Raw genomic sequence first — 15,853 nt, forward strand, 5'->3', positions numbered from 1 at the left:
GAGAGAGCTGGCTTTGTTATAATTCTCTTCTTTTTCTATTCTTAGCTAAGCCTTCTGACAAAACCTTTTCTTCCTTTTCTTTTCAGTATAAATATGTGGAATGCAACAGGTAGATTTTTGATTGGGCCATCTTGAATGTTTGTAATTAATGGCCAATCAAAACCAGAGCAATCTCAAACAGAGTCTGAGAGAGCTAGCTTTGTTATAATTCTCTTTTTTTTCTATTCTTAGCTTAGCCTTCTGAAAAACCTTTTCCTTCCGTTTGTTTTTAGTATAAATATAATGTTATATATATATATATATATATATATATATATATATATATATAATAAAATAATAAATCAAGCCTTCTGATCATGGAGTCAACATTCTCCATGATCAGAAGGCTTGATTTATTATTTATTATTTATTTATTATTCGTCTCTTGCCTCATCCAAGAACCCCAGTGAACACAGTCACACTCGTCCTTCCCCGAATATTTTTCCCACCCCAATTTCCCACTTTTTATGGGAAATTCCATCCCATGGCCGTCAGCAATTCACCCTTAGCATCCACAAGGTGCTCAGCTTGTGTGGGTGGGGATGGAATGTTCTAGATCTGGGAATGGCCTTGGGCTGCTTGGATGCTCCTCCCTGGTTATTCCAGGCTGGTTATTCCCAGAAATTCCAGGCTGCTGTGCTGAATGAGGCCTTTCTTTCTTGGGCTGCCTAAAAAGCAGAGGCCAGACAAAATCAAGATAATAAAAAGCAGTTATTTATTTATTTAGTTATGTATGTATGTATGTATGTATGTATGCATGTATTTATTTATTTATTTCTTATTTATGTATTTTATTTATTTATTTGTTTATTTGTTTATTTGTTTATTTATTTATTGACGGCCTTCAGGTACATTTCAGCCAGACTAAGCCCTCCTCAGGGACTACATCCAAAAACTGAGGCCAGACAAAATAAAGGGAGTAAAAAGCATTTATTTATTTATTTATTTGCTTGTTTGTTTATTTTTCTATTTATTTATTATCTATATGTAAATAATATATATAAATTAAAGGGAATAAAAAGCATTTATTTATTTATTTACTTATTATTTATATATATATTTATTATTTACTCATTTGTTTATGTATTATTTATTTATTTAGTTGTTTGTTTATTTATTTATTGAAGGCCTTCAGGTACATTTCACTGGGAGACTTGTGCTGGCACATCCCCGCTGTCCCCAGGGCCCATCCCCGCTGTCCCCAGGGCCCGTCCCCGATGTCCCCGCTGTCCCCAGCACTGGGACACCGCCGCCGGTGCCGTTCCCACGGACGGGCCGGGCACTTCCCGCTCCCCCGGCGCACACGGGACCGCGGGCAGAGGAAGCTCCGCTTCCCGTTTTGCCACTTTCAGGGCTGCTCACCCCAATCTCAGCTCCCCCACTTCTCCCTCCAGCTCCATCCCTGACTTTCTGCCTGCTGGGTTTTGGCAGAAAAGTGATTTTACACACTTCTAATCAACTGCACAGCCATAATATCAGTGTTTCCAAAATCACTGCAGTGGTTCCAAAATCGATCAATTTTGGAAGTCTTTTCCAAGGCCTCAGGTCAAAATGCAGTGCTGTACTCGAGTCAGAGTGTGTCAGCGCAGAAATTCTAAAATCCTTCAGCGTCCAGAGCTCCAACATCGGCTCTTTGGGACACTCCAATCCCAGCCCCACACTTCTCCCTCCAGCCCCATCCCTGCCATTCTGCCTGCTGGGTTTTGGCAGAAAAGTGATATTGCACACTTCTAATCAAGTGCACAGCTGTAATCTCAGTGCTATCAACCAATTTTGGAAGCCTTCTCCACTGCCTCAGGTCAAAATGCAGCGCTCTCCTGGGAATAAGAGTGTGTCACAGAATCACAGAATTACAGAATCACAGAATCACGGGATCAATCACAGAATCACAGAATCACAGAATCAATCGCAGAATCAATCACAGAATTACAGAATTACAGGATCACAGAATCACAGAATCACAGGATCAATCACAGAATTACAGAATCAATCACAGAATCAATCACAGAATCACAGAATTACAGAATTACAGGATCACAGGATCACAGAATCACAGAATTACAGAATTACAGAATCACAGGATCACAGAATCAATCACAAAATCACAGAATCACAGAATAATGAGGTTGGAAGAGACCTCCAAAATCGTCAAGCCCCAACACCTCAACCAGACTAGAGCACCAAGTGCCATGTCCAGCCTTTTTTTAAACACATGTGCCAGCACAGAAAGTCTAAAATCCTCAGCATCCAGAGCTCCAACATCTGCCAGCTGTTTCCCTGGCACGGTGCCCCTCTCCAGCATTTCCAAAGAGGTAACAGGACCTGATTTACCTCCCTGTTTCACCACCAGCCCCCATTTCATCCCGGATCCTCCCGGAGCACCGGGGGCACCGCGGCGGCGGAGCTTTGAGTCTGGCCAGCTCTATCAGCCCAGATCTCAGAAGTTTAAACAAACAAAAGCACAAAACCAGGATAAAACAGGCAGGACCTTCAGCAGTGACTTTGCCCGTGCTGGAGCCCGGGGGGAAACGGGCAGTTTCCATCTGATAGGAGGAAAACGATGCCTGCAGACTCCTTATCTCCGTGACCATCTCTGCTCAGCAGAGATCCGGCCGGATTTTGGCCCCTCCTGGGGTTGTTCCTGGGTGGAATAACCTGGGTGGAATTCCTGTTCTTGCAGCCCTTCCATGGGAGCAGACACAGGGCATCCTGCTTGCAGGCAGTGCTCCAGCAAGTCTGGACATGAGCCAGCAATGTTCCTTGGTGGCCAAGAAGGTCAGTGGCATCCTGGCCTGGATCAGGAATGGTGTGGCCAGCAGGAGCAGGGAGGTCATTCTGCCCCTGGAGAATGGTGCCACCAGCACAGAGTCTGTGATTCCGTGACCCTGTGATTTTGTGATTTTGTGGTTCTGTGATTCTGTGATTGATTCTGTGATTTTGTGATTGATTCTGTGACTGTGATTCTGTGATTGATTCTGTGATTCTGTGATTCTGTGATTCTGTGATTCTGTGGTTCTGTGATTGATTCTGTGACACACTCTGACTCAAGGAGAGCACTGCATTTTGACCTGATGCCTCAGAGGCAGTCTTGTCTTTTTTACCAAAAACTACCTGTACATTATTTACCATAATTCCCAATACCCATCACCTATGTCAGACAGCGAGCTTCTACTCTAAACCAATCTAAAACCACCAACATCTCCCAGAAGATGGGGGCCCAGAAGAAGAAGGAAAAAGGACAAGGCACGCCCCGATTCCTCCATCTTGGTACCCCAAGCCCCATTCTAAAACCATCAAAAATCGATTTTTTACCCCGTGACAAACTAACTATTATTCTACTTAAACTCTTTTGACTTGTAATGCTTCATGTAAAGGTTGGGGTAGGAGCAGCTCAGCCTCACGTTCCTGCACCCTGGGGTGGAGCTGGGTTTGGGGTGATCTTGAAATATCTTGAAAAATCTGGGAACACCAGTGTTGGGGAAGATGAAACAGGAAAGCCTTATAAATATGATTGCCTGGCAAAAGATTTTGAGAATATGGAAACTATAAGCAAGATGGAAATGTAAGCAAGCTTTGAGATCCTTTAGTTACTGAACAACTGGAAAACAATGGTGTGGCCAGCTGAAGGTGATCCCCTTTTGATGGAACAACACCCTCTGCTTGCAGACAACTCCAAGGGGCAGAGCAGACCTTACTGGCTTGGCAGAAGGGTCTAAAGAGGAGTTTTTAGGGTTTAAAACTACTCCAAAGAGGAGTTTTTAGGGTTTCCAAAGAGTAGCTTTCAGGCTTAGCAGAAGGGGCCCAAAGAGGAGATTTTAGGGTTGTAACGCAGTATGGGAATGTAGTGATTTTTATAGGCTGTATGGAAATGCTATAGGACTTGTGTATTGTACTAGATTGGTTAGTGAGAATCAGAATATTCAACACAAAACATTTATTGTATTGAAACGGGAACTTCGCACTCTTGCCTTTTACTCTCTTATACTTTTACTCTCTCACCCTCTCATCCTCTCTACCCCTTTCTCCTCTCGGGCCTGCTGAGCTTTGCCTGGCAGCTCCCAGCAGCTCCCTGCACTTGGCCCTTTGCAATAAACCCCAAGTTCCACAACCAGAAGAAGATTTATTGTATTGTAATGGGAACCTCGCTCTCTTATCCTCTTTACCTCTCCCTTTAACTCTCTCTTTACCTCTCTCTCTACCCCTCTCTTCTCTTGGGCCTGCTCCAGCTGTGCCTGGCAGCTCCAAGCAGGGCCCTGCACCCAGGCCCTTTGCAATAAACCCCAAATGCCACAACCAGAAGAAGATTTATTTTATTGTAACGAGAACCTCACTCTCTTATCCTCTCTTTCACTCTCTCTCTTATCCTCTCATCCTCTCTCTCATCCTCTCCATCCTTCTCTCCTCTCAGGCCTGCTCTGAGCTGTCCCTGGCAGCTCCCAGCAGGGCCCTGCACTTGGCCCTTTGCAATAAACCCCAAATTGCACGACCAGAAGAAGATTTATAATGGGAACCTCGCTCTCTCATCCTCTTTACCTCTCTCTCATCCTCTCTCTCCTCTCAGTCCTGCTCTGAGCTGTGCCTGGCAGCTCCCAGCAGGGCCCTGCACTCGGCCCTTTGCAATAAACCCCAAATTCCACGCCCTGGCTTCAGAGATCTCTCGTCTCCATCCGTCCCGACCGTGCAACCCCCATTGCTCCTACACACCAGCACCCTGTTGCTGCTGCTTGGTGATTTTGGAGCTCTGGGGGCAGGTGGGATGGAGCCCATGAGCATCCCAAGCTTAATTTCCAGCCTGTGCCTGCAGCTGGTTCTCCTTCCACAGCATGGAGCTGCTCCCCATGCTGAGCCTTGGTGTATCTATCCACCACCAGGGGCACACAGGAGTGGGGAATGTCACTGAGGAGGTAATAGGGCAGCCAGGGGGACACTGACAGCAAAAGGGGAGCACTCCTGCCAGCCCCAGAGCAACCCCGAGCTTTATTCATGGAACCAATCGCGTTAACATGGCAACCACCACTTCCATTTTAATTTGCTCAGACACATTCCAATTCATCGAGGACTTGGGAAAATCAAAGAGGCAAAAAAAAGAAAAAAAGGAAAAATAGGAAGGACTTGTGCCACAGTCCTGCTCCCTGGCATTCCTGGAGCTTCAGAGTCTCTGGACATCAGCGCCCAGCACATGTCCCATGCTAGGGTGGCCACCCTTGGGGTGGAGAGGACGAGAGGCCAGGCAGGAGCCTGTGAGCCTTTGGGGATATTCCATTCCCATCCACTAGGAACAAAACCCCACGGGCCAGAAAAATCAGCAAACCCAAGGGGAGAGCAAGAACCTTGTCCCCACCCCACCACCTCTCTCCTTAGCCTTTCTTTTTCTTCTTCTTCTTCTTTTTCTCCTTCTCCTTGTCCCCCTTCTTGGCCTCCTCGGCCGCTTTCTTCTCCTCCTTCAGCACCTTGTACCTCCACTGGGGTGGCTGCAGCAGGTGCTTGTCCTTCACACGTGGTTTCCTCTCCCCAGAGGATGACCCAGAGGCTTTGCTGACCTTGATTTTGGGCACGGGCTCCCAGGGGAAGACGCTGTTCCCCCGGCGCAGCCACCGCGGCAGGAAGCTCAGGAGCCGCCTTGGGGGCGGCGGCGGCGGTCGGAACTCGGACACAACCTGGCCATTACAGGAGGATCCCCCCGTGCTGGGCCTTGAGGATGTCTCTGATCCTTCTGATTCCTCACCTGGACCCACCACGTGCTGCCCCAGGATCTCCTGCACCGAGAGGCGGCGCTTGCCCACCTCGGGAGGGCTGTCGGGGCACACGGTTTGGCAGGCGGTGGCCACGAAGGGGCTGCCCATGGCCGTGGTCATCTTCACCATGTGGTCCAGCACGCCATCCTCCTCGGGGTTCCGTGGGATGTTGAAGGTGAAGATGGACCTGATCTTCTCCGAGAGCCTCTTGCTCCTGGATTTGGGGCTCAGGGCTTTGGCCACCAGCTCGGCCAGCGCTGGCCACTCAGGTTGGTATTGGGCTGCGAACTGCTCGGCGCGTGGGCGCCGCAGGAGGCTCCGGATGCGCACGGTGGTCTCGAAGCGGCCGGTGAAGGTAGCCCATTCCCTGGCTGTCTTCCCCTTGACGGCATCCACGGCCTGCAGGTCAGCTCCTGGGGACAGCAGAGAGCACACTCAGCGTCCCAGAGGAGACGGGATTGGCACACCCAGGGTCCCAGAGGAGATGTGATTGCCACACCAAGTGTCCCAGAGATGTGATTGACACCCCCAGGGTCCCAGAGACGTGATTGGCACACCCAGGGTCTCTGGGGAATGTAATTAGCATACCCAAGGTCCCAGAGGAGATGTGATCCCAGAGGAGATGTGATTGGCACACCAAGGGTCCCAGAGATGTGATTGGCACACCTAAGGTCTCTGGGGGATGTGATTGGCACACCAGGATCCCATGGGGGATGTGATTGGCATACCCAGGGTCCCAGAGATGTGATTGGCACCCCCAGGGTCCCAGAGGGTGTGATTGGCACACCTAGGGTCTCTGGGGGATGTGATTGGCACACCAAGGGTCCCAGAGGAGATGTGATCCCATAGGAGAGGTGATTGCCACACCCAGGGTCCCAGAGCAGATGTGATTAGCACACCAGGGTCCCAGAGGAGATGAGATCCCAGAGCAGATGTGATCCCAGGGGAGATGTGATTGCTGTCCCCCTCTGGGGACACTCACCTGCCAGCAGCAGGGCAGTGACGCAGTCCTGCCGCCCCTGCACCGCCGCCTTCATCAGCGCCGTCAGCCCCCGCGGGTCCCTCTGGTCCACCTCCAGGGCAGGGTAGTAGTTCAGGAGGTAGTTGACAATGGTGATGTGCCCTTGAGAGCCAGAGAGAAGTTGTGTTAGAGCTCCCACAGTTACCAGAGGCCATGGCTGGACAGAGAATTCAGCAGCTGCATTCCGTGGGGGTGCAGGTGTGGGGGATTGGAGGGGTCAGGATTGGAAGGGTTTGGGTCCATTTTGGTTTGGGTCCATTTTGGTTTGGGTCCATTTTGATTTGGCTCCATTTTGGTTTGGCTCCATTTTGGTTTGGCTCCATTTTGATTTAGGTCCATTTTGGTTTGGGTCTACTTTGGTTTGGCTCCATTTCAGTTTGTGGCCAATTTTGGTTTGGGTTTATTTTGGTTTCAGTCCATTTTGGTTTGGGTTTATTTGTGTTTGGGTCCATTTTGGTTTGGGTTTATTTGTGTTTGGGTCCATTTTGGTTTGGCTCTACTTTGGTTTGGCTCCATTGTGGTTTGGATCCATTGTGGTTTGGGTGACTCGGGCACACCGAGTCATCAGAGAGGATGTTCCATTTTGGTTTGGGTCCAATTGGGTTTGGGTCCATTTTGGGTTTATTTTGAGCTGAGCATGGAGGGAACACCAATGCTGAACCAGCTGCTTTAGTGAAGAACACAGGAAAGACTCCAAAAATGCAAAAAAACCCCATAAAATGATGAATTCTAGCAAGGACACAATGGAGATTGAGACTGATCCCCACTTTGGGACCCTTCTCCTTCCCCTCCTGCTAAATCAAGGGGAGGGAGCCAGGCTGGAGGTTTGGGCAGGTAAATAAATCCCTGTGACTCCTGGGGCAGCCCAGCTCTGCCACTCAACCCATCTCCACCGCAGCAATCTCCATTTTCTCATCATTTTGAAAGCAGAGCTGAACCCCAAGTGTAGCTGATGTCCCACATCCCATGGGAGCACGGCTTTCATGACAGAAAAAACCCTTTTGGGGTTTTTGGGGGGGGCACAGGGGGTCCCATCCCTTCCTGAGGGTGCTGACCTGCCTGGGCTGCCATCATGAGGGCCGTGTTGCCGTCATTGTCCTGCTGGTTGATGTTGATGTAGGGACACTTCTGCAGCAGGGGCACGATGTCCACGAAGCCCTTGCAGCAGGCGACCATGAGCGCGTTCTGGAGAGGGGACAGCAACAACTCGGCACCACGGTCCCACCACGGGGATCCCACGGCCGTTCCAAACTGTCCTCCCACCCAAACCAGGCTGGAGCAGGATGGGAGGGCAGACAAGGTTCTGCTCCAAGGATTGGATCAATCCCAGGAGATCCTCCTGTCCCACTTGATTTAGCCTTCAGGATTTGCCTGCTCCTGGAAAATCCTCGTTCTGCTCCAAGGATTGGATCAATCCAGAAGATCCATCCCACCCAGGCCTCTCCCACCTGCTCCAGCAGCCCCAAGCCTTCAGGATTTGCCTTCTCCAGGTAAATCCTCATTCTGCTCCAAGGATTGGATCAATCCAGGAGATCCATCCCACCCATCCCACCTTCCTGCCCGACCTGCTCTAGCAACACTCAGCCTTCAGGATTTGCCTGTTCGTGGAAAAACCTCATTCAGCTCCAAGGTTTGGATCAATCCCAGGAGATCCATCCCACCCATCCCACCTTCCTGCCCCACCTGCTCTAGCGGCCTTCAGGATTTGCCTTCTCCAGGAAAACCCTCATTCTGCTCCAAAGTTTGGATCAATCCAGGGGATCCATCCCACCCTCCTGCCCACCTGCAGCCCCCAGCCTCCAGGATTTCCCTGAGAACCCCTGTTCAGCCCTGCAGGGTCCCTCCCCACCTGCCCCAGGAGCTCACCCTCCCGTTGATGTCCAACTCCGTGGCCTCGCTGCGGCTCACCCCGCGCTCCAGCCTCTCCCACACCAGCTTGGCATCATTCCTGGCACAGCACTGGTACAGGCTGAGGAATCCATCCCCGCCAGCCTCGGGGGACACCTCGTAGCAGGGGTACACTGAGTCGTCAGAGAAGATGCTGCTGCTGTCTGAGGGCTCCGAGGATCCTGAGGTTGTTTCCTCCTCTTCCTCCTCCTCCTCCTCATAGTGCAGCTCCGGGTCAGAGGCATCCAGGCTGGCGCTGGGAGCCGCAGCAGGTTCTGCTCCTCCGCAGGCATCTGTCATCCGGCCCAGCCCTGCCCGGGTGGCCGAGGGGGCACTCGGGGCTGTCACTGCCCTGTGCAGGCACAGGGAGGTGGCACCAGCTGGGGTGGCATGGTTTGCCTCAGGTACCTCGGGTCTCTCCCTGTAGATTTCTTCCCCAGGTGTGTCAGCCACCTCTCCCTCCCCCCCCCCTCCATTTGGTTTGGGCTTAATTTGGTTTGGCTCCATTTTGGGTTTGAGTCTATTTGGGTTTGGAGCCATTTTAGTTTGGGTCTGTTTTGGTTTGGGCTTATTTTGGTTTTGCTCCATTTTGAGTTTGGATCTATTTTGGTTCAGGTCTATTTGGGTCTGGGGCCGTTTTGGTTTGGGTCCATTTTGGGTTTGGGGCCATTTTGGTTTGGGTTTATTTTGGTTTGGGTCCATTTTGGTTTGGCTCCATTTTGGGTTTGGGGCCATTTTGGGTTTGGGGCCATTTTGGTTTGGGCTTATTTTGGTTTGGGTCCATTTTGGGTTTGGGTCCATTTTGGTTTGGGTTTATTTTGGTTTGGATCCATTTTGGTTTGGCTCCATTTTGGTTTGGATCCATTTGGTTTGGCTCCATTTTGGTTTGGCTCCATTTTCGGTTTGGCTCCATTTTAGTTTGGGCTTATTTTTGTTTGGGCCTGTTTTGGTTTGGATCCATTTCGGTTTGGCTCCATTTTGGGTTTGGGGCCTATCAGCTTTTGCCACACCACGCTGTAGATGCTTTAAATCTAATTATCTAAAGTTCGCCCTCGTGGCTCCCACTACAATGCATCTTTCATAGCTCTTTCTCCAAAATATCCAATATTATTTGCCTCCACACCCTTACTCCAGTGTTTTCATCCTCTGTGAGGATTTATTCCTCCACTACAGTTTGTAATTTTCAGTCTCTGAATTCTATTAATGAGGAATTTAATTTAATTTTTAATCTCTGAATTCCATGAATGAGGAATTTATTCCTCTACTGCAGTTTGTAATTTTCAATCTCTGAATTCCATGAATGAGGAATTTATTCCTCTACTACAGTTTGTAATTCTTAATCCCTGAATTCTGTTAATGAGGAATTTAATTTAATTTAATTTTCAATCTCTGAATTCCATTAATGAGGAATTTATTCTTCTACTACAGTTTGTAATTTCCAGTCTCTGAATTCCATTAATGAGGAATTTATTCCTCTACTACAGGTTTGTAATTTCCAATCTCTGAATTCCATGAATGAGGAATTTATTCTTCTACTACAGGTTTATAATTTTCAATATCTGAATGCCATTAATGAGGAATTTAATTTAATTTAATATTTAATCTCTGAATTCCATGAATGAGGAATTTATTCCTCTACCACAGGTTTGTAATTTCCAGTCTCTGAATTCGATTAATGAGGAATTCATTCTTCTACCACAGGTTTATAATTTTCAATATCTGAATGCCGTTAATGAGGAACTTAATTTAATTTAATTTTTAATCTCTGAATTCCGTTTAATTTAATTTCTAATCTCTGAATACAGCAGCTCCTGGCTCCCCCAGGACACAGGATCAGGGCAGCAGGGATCAAACCCTCTCACTCCTCCGCAGAAGCCACCAATTAATTAATTAATTAGGAGGAAAACACCAAATTCCACGAAACTTCCCCACCCCTCAGACGTTCCCAAGCACGGAGGGAAATTCCTCTCACCTGGGGCTGTTCAGATCTTCCCCGTGGGTCCCTCTTCACCTGGGCAGCATCCTGGCCACAACCAGGAGGAAAAACTCACCGAGCATCCCTGGAATGTCCCTCTGTCCCCTCTGTGGGGAAAAACACGTTTGTGCCCCGAGCCTGAGGTGGCTTTTCGGCACCAAAGCTGTGACAACCCGCACGTTGACGTGGGGCTCAGCTACCCGAGAGATCTTAAATTAAATTGTTGCTTAAAATGGCTGAGCAGGATCAGGGCAGGATTTAGTGTCTTTAGCTGAGGAGCTGCTGGGAGCACTGGGCTGTGGTTTTTATATTTTTATGCAACCTGAACAGCCCCACAGGCTCAGCTGAAAGCCCCCCAGAAAAACTGATTTCCACCTGAGTTTCTAGCCGGGTGAATTGGCTGGGCAGGTAATTCTGGGAATTGGCTGAGCAGATAAATCTGGGAATTCTCTGAATTGCCTGAGCAGATAAATCTGCTTGTGAAATGCAAAGCTGTGCTTGGTGTCAGGTACACACAGTGTGTGTTTGTGATTGTGATATGTGTGGAGACCAACACTGGGACAGTTATAAAGATGAATTTTAATAATAACTAAGGAAAGTAAAGCATGGAAGAAGGCCTTTGAACTTATCTTTTGTTTGCAATTAACCTTAATTGATTTAGGAGCATTGGAATTAAAGTGTTAAGGATGTTGCTCTTTGCTTGTAGTTAAGCCTTAAAGAGTTCTGCAATAAAAACCTTTTTGAAGTATAATTTTAGAATATTTCTTGTGTCCTTGAAACTATATATATTTATATTTATTTTATATGCATAAACTATATATTTATAGAAACTATTTATATTTATATTTATTTTATATAGAAACTATATATATGTATAGAAACTATATATTTATATTTATATTTATATTTATATTTATATTTATATTTATATTTAAACTATATATATTCATAGCAACTATATATTTATATTTATTTTATATATAAACTATATATTTCTTGAAACTATATATATTTATATTTATTATATATATTTGAAATGTATATAAATATATAAATATATAAAAATAAAAATATATATTTGGAGTATATATATTTGGAATATATATAAAGGAAACATGCTTATCTCACACCTTAACAAAACAGAGAAAAACAGCTTGAGAAAGGAAGATGAACATCAATCAAGGATTTATAGTTTTGACCAAGGGAAGCTGAACATCACTGTTATGAGATTTATAGTCCTTGTAATTAAAAGTTGGACCCACATCTGGAGAGCTGGACCTCATCAGATGGGATTTGTCTTTATTCTTTTGGAAACCAGACCACCACCACCTGGGATACTCCTTTTCTGGGATACATCCTGAGAAAAACTAAATCACAGTAGTGTATAGAATTGTGATGTAAAAATTGGAATAGAAACTGCTGATGAGTAAAAATTGGAATAAAAACTGCTGAGAAAGCTGATGAGTACCCCTACAAATACCTGTGAGCCTCAACCATGGGTGTGCAGTTGGAGGGAAAACTTCTCCCACTGCACCCAGAGCTGTATTGCTCATCATTCATTAATTAATAAATTTGTTGCTGCTTGAATATTGGCCTAATCAAACTTCTCATTTATAACATGCTCCAGTCAAAGGCTTGGACATCTGAAATGTCCGCGTGCATTCAACAAACTCTGTGAAATCCCCTTGGAGTTTCCATCCCTCCTGCCCCACTGGGAATGGATCCCAAAGCTCTCAGCCCAAGAGCTGCAAAAATTGATTTTCCTGAATTCCACGTGAAGCCTGACTGTCCTCTTCAGCTTTGAAGGGTTTTTTGTGGTTGTTGTTTGTGTGTTGTGGAGGTTTTTATGTTTTTCCTGAAGTTCAAGGGCCAGCTGGACTCTGAGAGGGCATTCCCAGCCCCTGGGAATATAAGATTTTCTTGCCAAAAAGGCAGGAATTTGGTGCCAAGGCAAATCGTGGGAGAGGGCAGAGGGCACTTTGCTGCACACATGAAAATATGTGAAATATATGAAAAATATGGATCAGAGGAAGGATCCCAGCTGTTCCCTCTGTGCTGGGAAGCACGAGCTGGGAACTTTGGGGCTGAATATAAAGATTCTGGTGCTGAATATAAAGATCTTGGTGCGGAACATGAATATCCTTGTGCTAAATATAAAGATTCTGGTGCTGAATATGAAGATTCTGGTGCTGAATATAAATTTACTAGTGCTGAATACTAAGATGCTGGTGCTGAATATGAATATTCTGGCACTGAATATGAATATCCTGGTGCTAAATATGAATATTCTGGCACTGAATATAAAGATCCTGGTGCTGAATATAAAGATCCTGGTGCTGAATATGAATATTCTGGTGCTGAATATAAAAATTCTGGCACTGAATATAAAGATTTTGGTGCTGAATATGAATATTCTGCTGCTGAATATGAAGATTCTGGCACAGAATATGAAGACCCTGGTGCTGAATATCAAGATTCTAGTGTTGAATATAAAAATGCTGGTGCTGAATATGAATATTCTGGTGCTGAATATAAAGATACTGGTACTAAATACAAAAATGCTGGTGCTGAAGATAAATTTACTAGTGCTGAATATAAAGATACTGGTGCTGAATATGAATATTCTGGTGCTGAATATAAAGATCCTGATACTGAATATGAAGACCCTGGTGCTGAATATAAATATACTAGTGCTTAATATGAATATTCTGGCATTGAGTATAAATATCCTGGTGCTAAATATAAAGATTCAGGTGCTGAATATGAATATCCTGGTGCTGAATATAAAGATTTTGGTGCTAAATGTTAAGATCCTGGTGCTGAATATGAAGATGCTGGTGCTCAATATGAATATGCTGGCATTGAATATGAATATTCTGGCACTGAAGGTGCAGATCCTGGTGCTGAATATGAATATCCTGGCATTGAATATGAATATTCTGGCACTGAATATGAATATTCTGGCACTGAAGGTGCAGATCCTGGTGCTGAATATGAATATCCTGGCATTGAATATGAATATTCTGGCATTGAATATGAATATTCTGGCACTGAAGGTGCATATCCTGGTGCTAAATATGAATATCCTGGCATTGAATATGAATATTCTGGCACTGAATATGAATATTCTGGCACTGAAGGTGCAGATCCTGGTGCTGACCATGAGGATCCCCAATGCTGAACACCAGAATCCCGATGCTGAATGTGCATCTCCCAGGCACAGCAGGGTCACCACGGCATCACCCTGCTGTGACACCTCCTGCCAGCCTCATGCTCTGCCTTACCTCAGGGAGCAGATTTAGGGCTTAAGGAGTCACCCTGGCAGCCATGTGCCGTAATCTGCTGCTGGAAAAGTCAGCAGGCACTCAGGCAGTTATGTAAGGACAGGGCTGGGTGCTGGAGTGGGTGCCCAGGTGGTGCCAGGGCTGGTGCCAGCACAGAAGGGTCTTGGTGTGGTTGTTATGTACAATAGGCAGCCCTAAATGTGCACCAGAAACATTGAGGTTAAGTACTTCCATTATATGGAAAATATCAGTAATTCTCCTGCAGGAGCTCATGATAAAAATTGAAATGTCAGCTCCAAAATTCAATACATCCAAGGGTTACTCCAAGAAAAAGGTGTCAGGACAAACAGGACCTGAATATCCTAAAATAATACCTTAACCCTAAACCCCTAACCTTAACCAAACCCAATAATAACATATAAGCAGAAATCAAACAAAAACCATAACTCTAAAGCTAAAAACTGCTCTGAGGCAGTTATGTAAGGACAGGGCTGGGTGCTGGAGTGGGTGCCCAGGTGCTGCCAGGGCTGGTGGCAGCACAGAAGGGTCTTGGTGTGGTTGTTATGTACAACAGGCAGCCCCAAATGTGCACCTGAAACACTGGGGCTAAATTATTTCATTATATGGAAAATATCAGGAATTGTCCTGCAGGAGCAGGAGCTCATGGTAGAAATTGAAATGTCAGCTCCAAACCTCAATACATCCAAGGATTGCTCCAAGAAAAAGCTGTCAGGACAAACAGGACATGAATCCCCTAAAAATAATATCTTAACTCTAAGACCCTAACCTTAACTGAACCCAATAATAATCTATAAGCAGAAATAAAAAACCCCCATAATTCTAAAGCTAACAACTGCTCTGAGGCAGTTATGTAAGGACAGGGCTGGGCGCTGGAGTGGGTGCCCAGGTGGTGCCAGGGCTGGTGCCAGCACAGAAGGGTCTCGGTGTGGTTGTTATGTACAACAGGCAACCCCAAATCTGCACCTGAAACTCTGGGGCTAAATGTTTCCATTATATGGAAAATATCAGGAATTCTCCTACAGGAGCTCATGACAGAAATTGAAATGTCAGCTCCAAAATTCAAGGATTGCTCCAAGAAAAAGCTGTCAGGACAAACAGCACCTGAATCCCCTAAAAATAATACCTTAACCCTAAACCCTAACCTTAACCGAATATAAGCAGAAATCAAACAAAAAACATAAATCTAAAGCTAAAAAAAAACCTCCTAAGTCTTCCCCAAAATCTAATCCTAAACACAATGCTAAAAATAATCATACCAAAAGCACTAAACAGGAATCCTATTCCAAACCCAAATAACACTGAAGCTAAAACAAAAGCCAAAATCAAAAGCACTGGGGCTAAGTGCTTTCATTGTATGGAAAAGATCAGGAATTCTCCTGCAGGAGCTCATGGTAGGAATTGAAATGTCAGCACCAAATCTCAATACTTCAAGGATTGCTCCAAGAAAAAGCTGTCAGGACAAACAGGACCTGAATCCCCTAAAAATAATACCTTAACCCTAAAGCCCTAACCTTAACCAAATATAAACAGAAATCAAACAAAAAACATAACTCCAATGCTAAAAAATTATAATCCATAAAACCTCCCAAGTCCTACCCAAAATCTAACCCTAAAGACAACACTAACAATAATCCTAACAAAATCACCAAACCTGAATATTAACCAAACCCAAATAACACTAAAGGTAAAACAAAAGCCAAAACCAAGAGCAAAACCAGATCCTAACCATAACCCTGACCTAACCCTAACATTGACCCTAACACTAACGCCAACCCCAACCCGTAATCCTAACCCTAACCCTAACCCAACACTAACCTAAAAGCAAAAACCAAACCCAAAATATAACTACAAAGCTAAAAAAAAACTAATCCAAAAAATCCCTGGTTTACCC

General features: G+C 45.7%; 1 protein-coding gene across 1 annotated transcript; it reads right to left on the reverse strand.

The window, feature by feature from the left end:
- Positions 1 to 5,396: 5,396 nt before the first annotated feature.
- Positions 5,397 to 8,982, reverse strand: ANKRD33 (ankyrin repeat domain 33). The gene is made up of 4 exons (XM_054294178.1): positions 8,662 to 8,982; positions 7,851 to 7,980; positions 6,757 to 6,897; positions 5,397 to 6,187 (listed from the first exon to the last, which is right to left on the reverse strand). The coding sequence occupies exons 1-4, from the start codon at positions 8,980 to 8,982 to the stop codon at positions 5,397 to 5,399; spliced, it is 1,383 nt and encodes a 460-aa protein (XP_054150153.1).
- Positions 8,983 to 15,853: the final 6,871 nt, after the last annotated feature.

The sequence above is a fragment of the Melozone crissalis genome, unplaced genomic scaffold, assembly GCF_028551555.1.
Source record: "Melozone crissalis strain CALT ecotype California unplaced genomic scaffold, PUWL_Pcris_2 ptg000222l_1, whole genome shotgun sequence".
NCBI classification, from domain to species: Eukaryota; Metazoa; Chordata; class Aves; order Passeriformes; family Passerellidae; genus Melozone; species Melozone crissalis.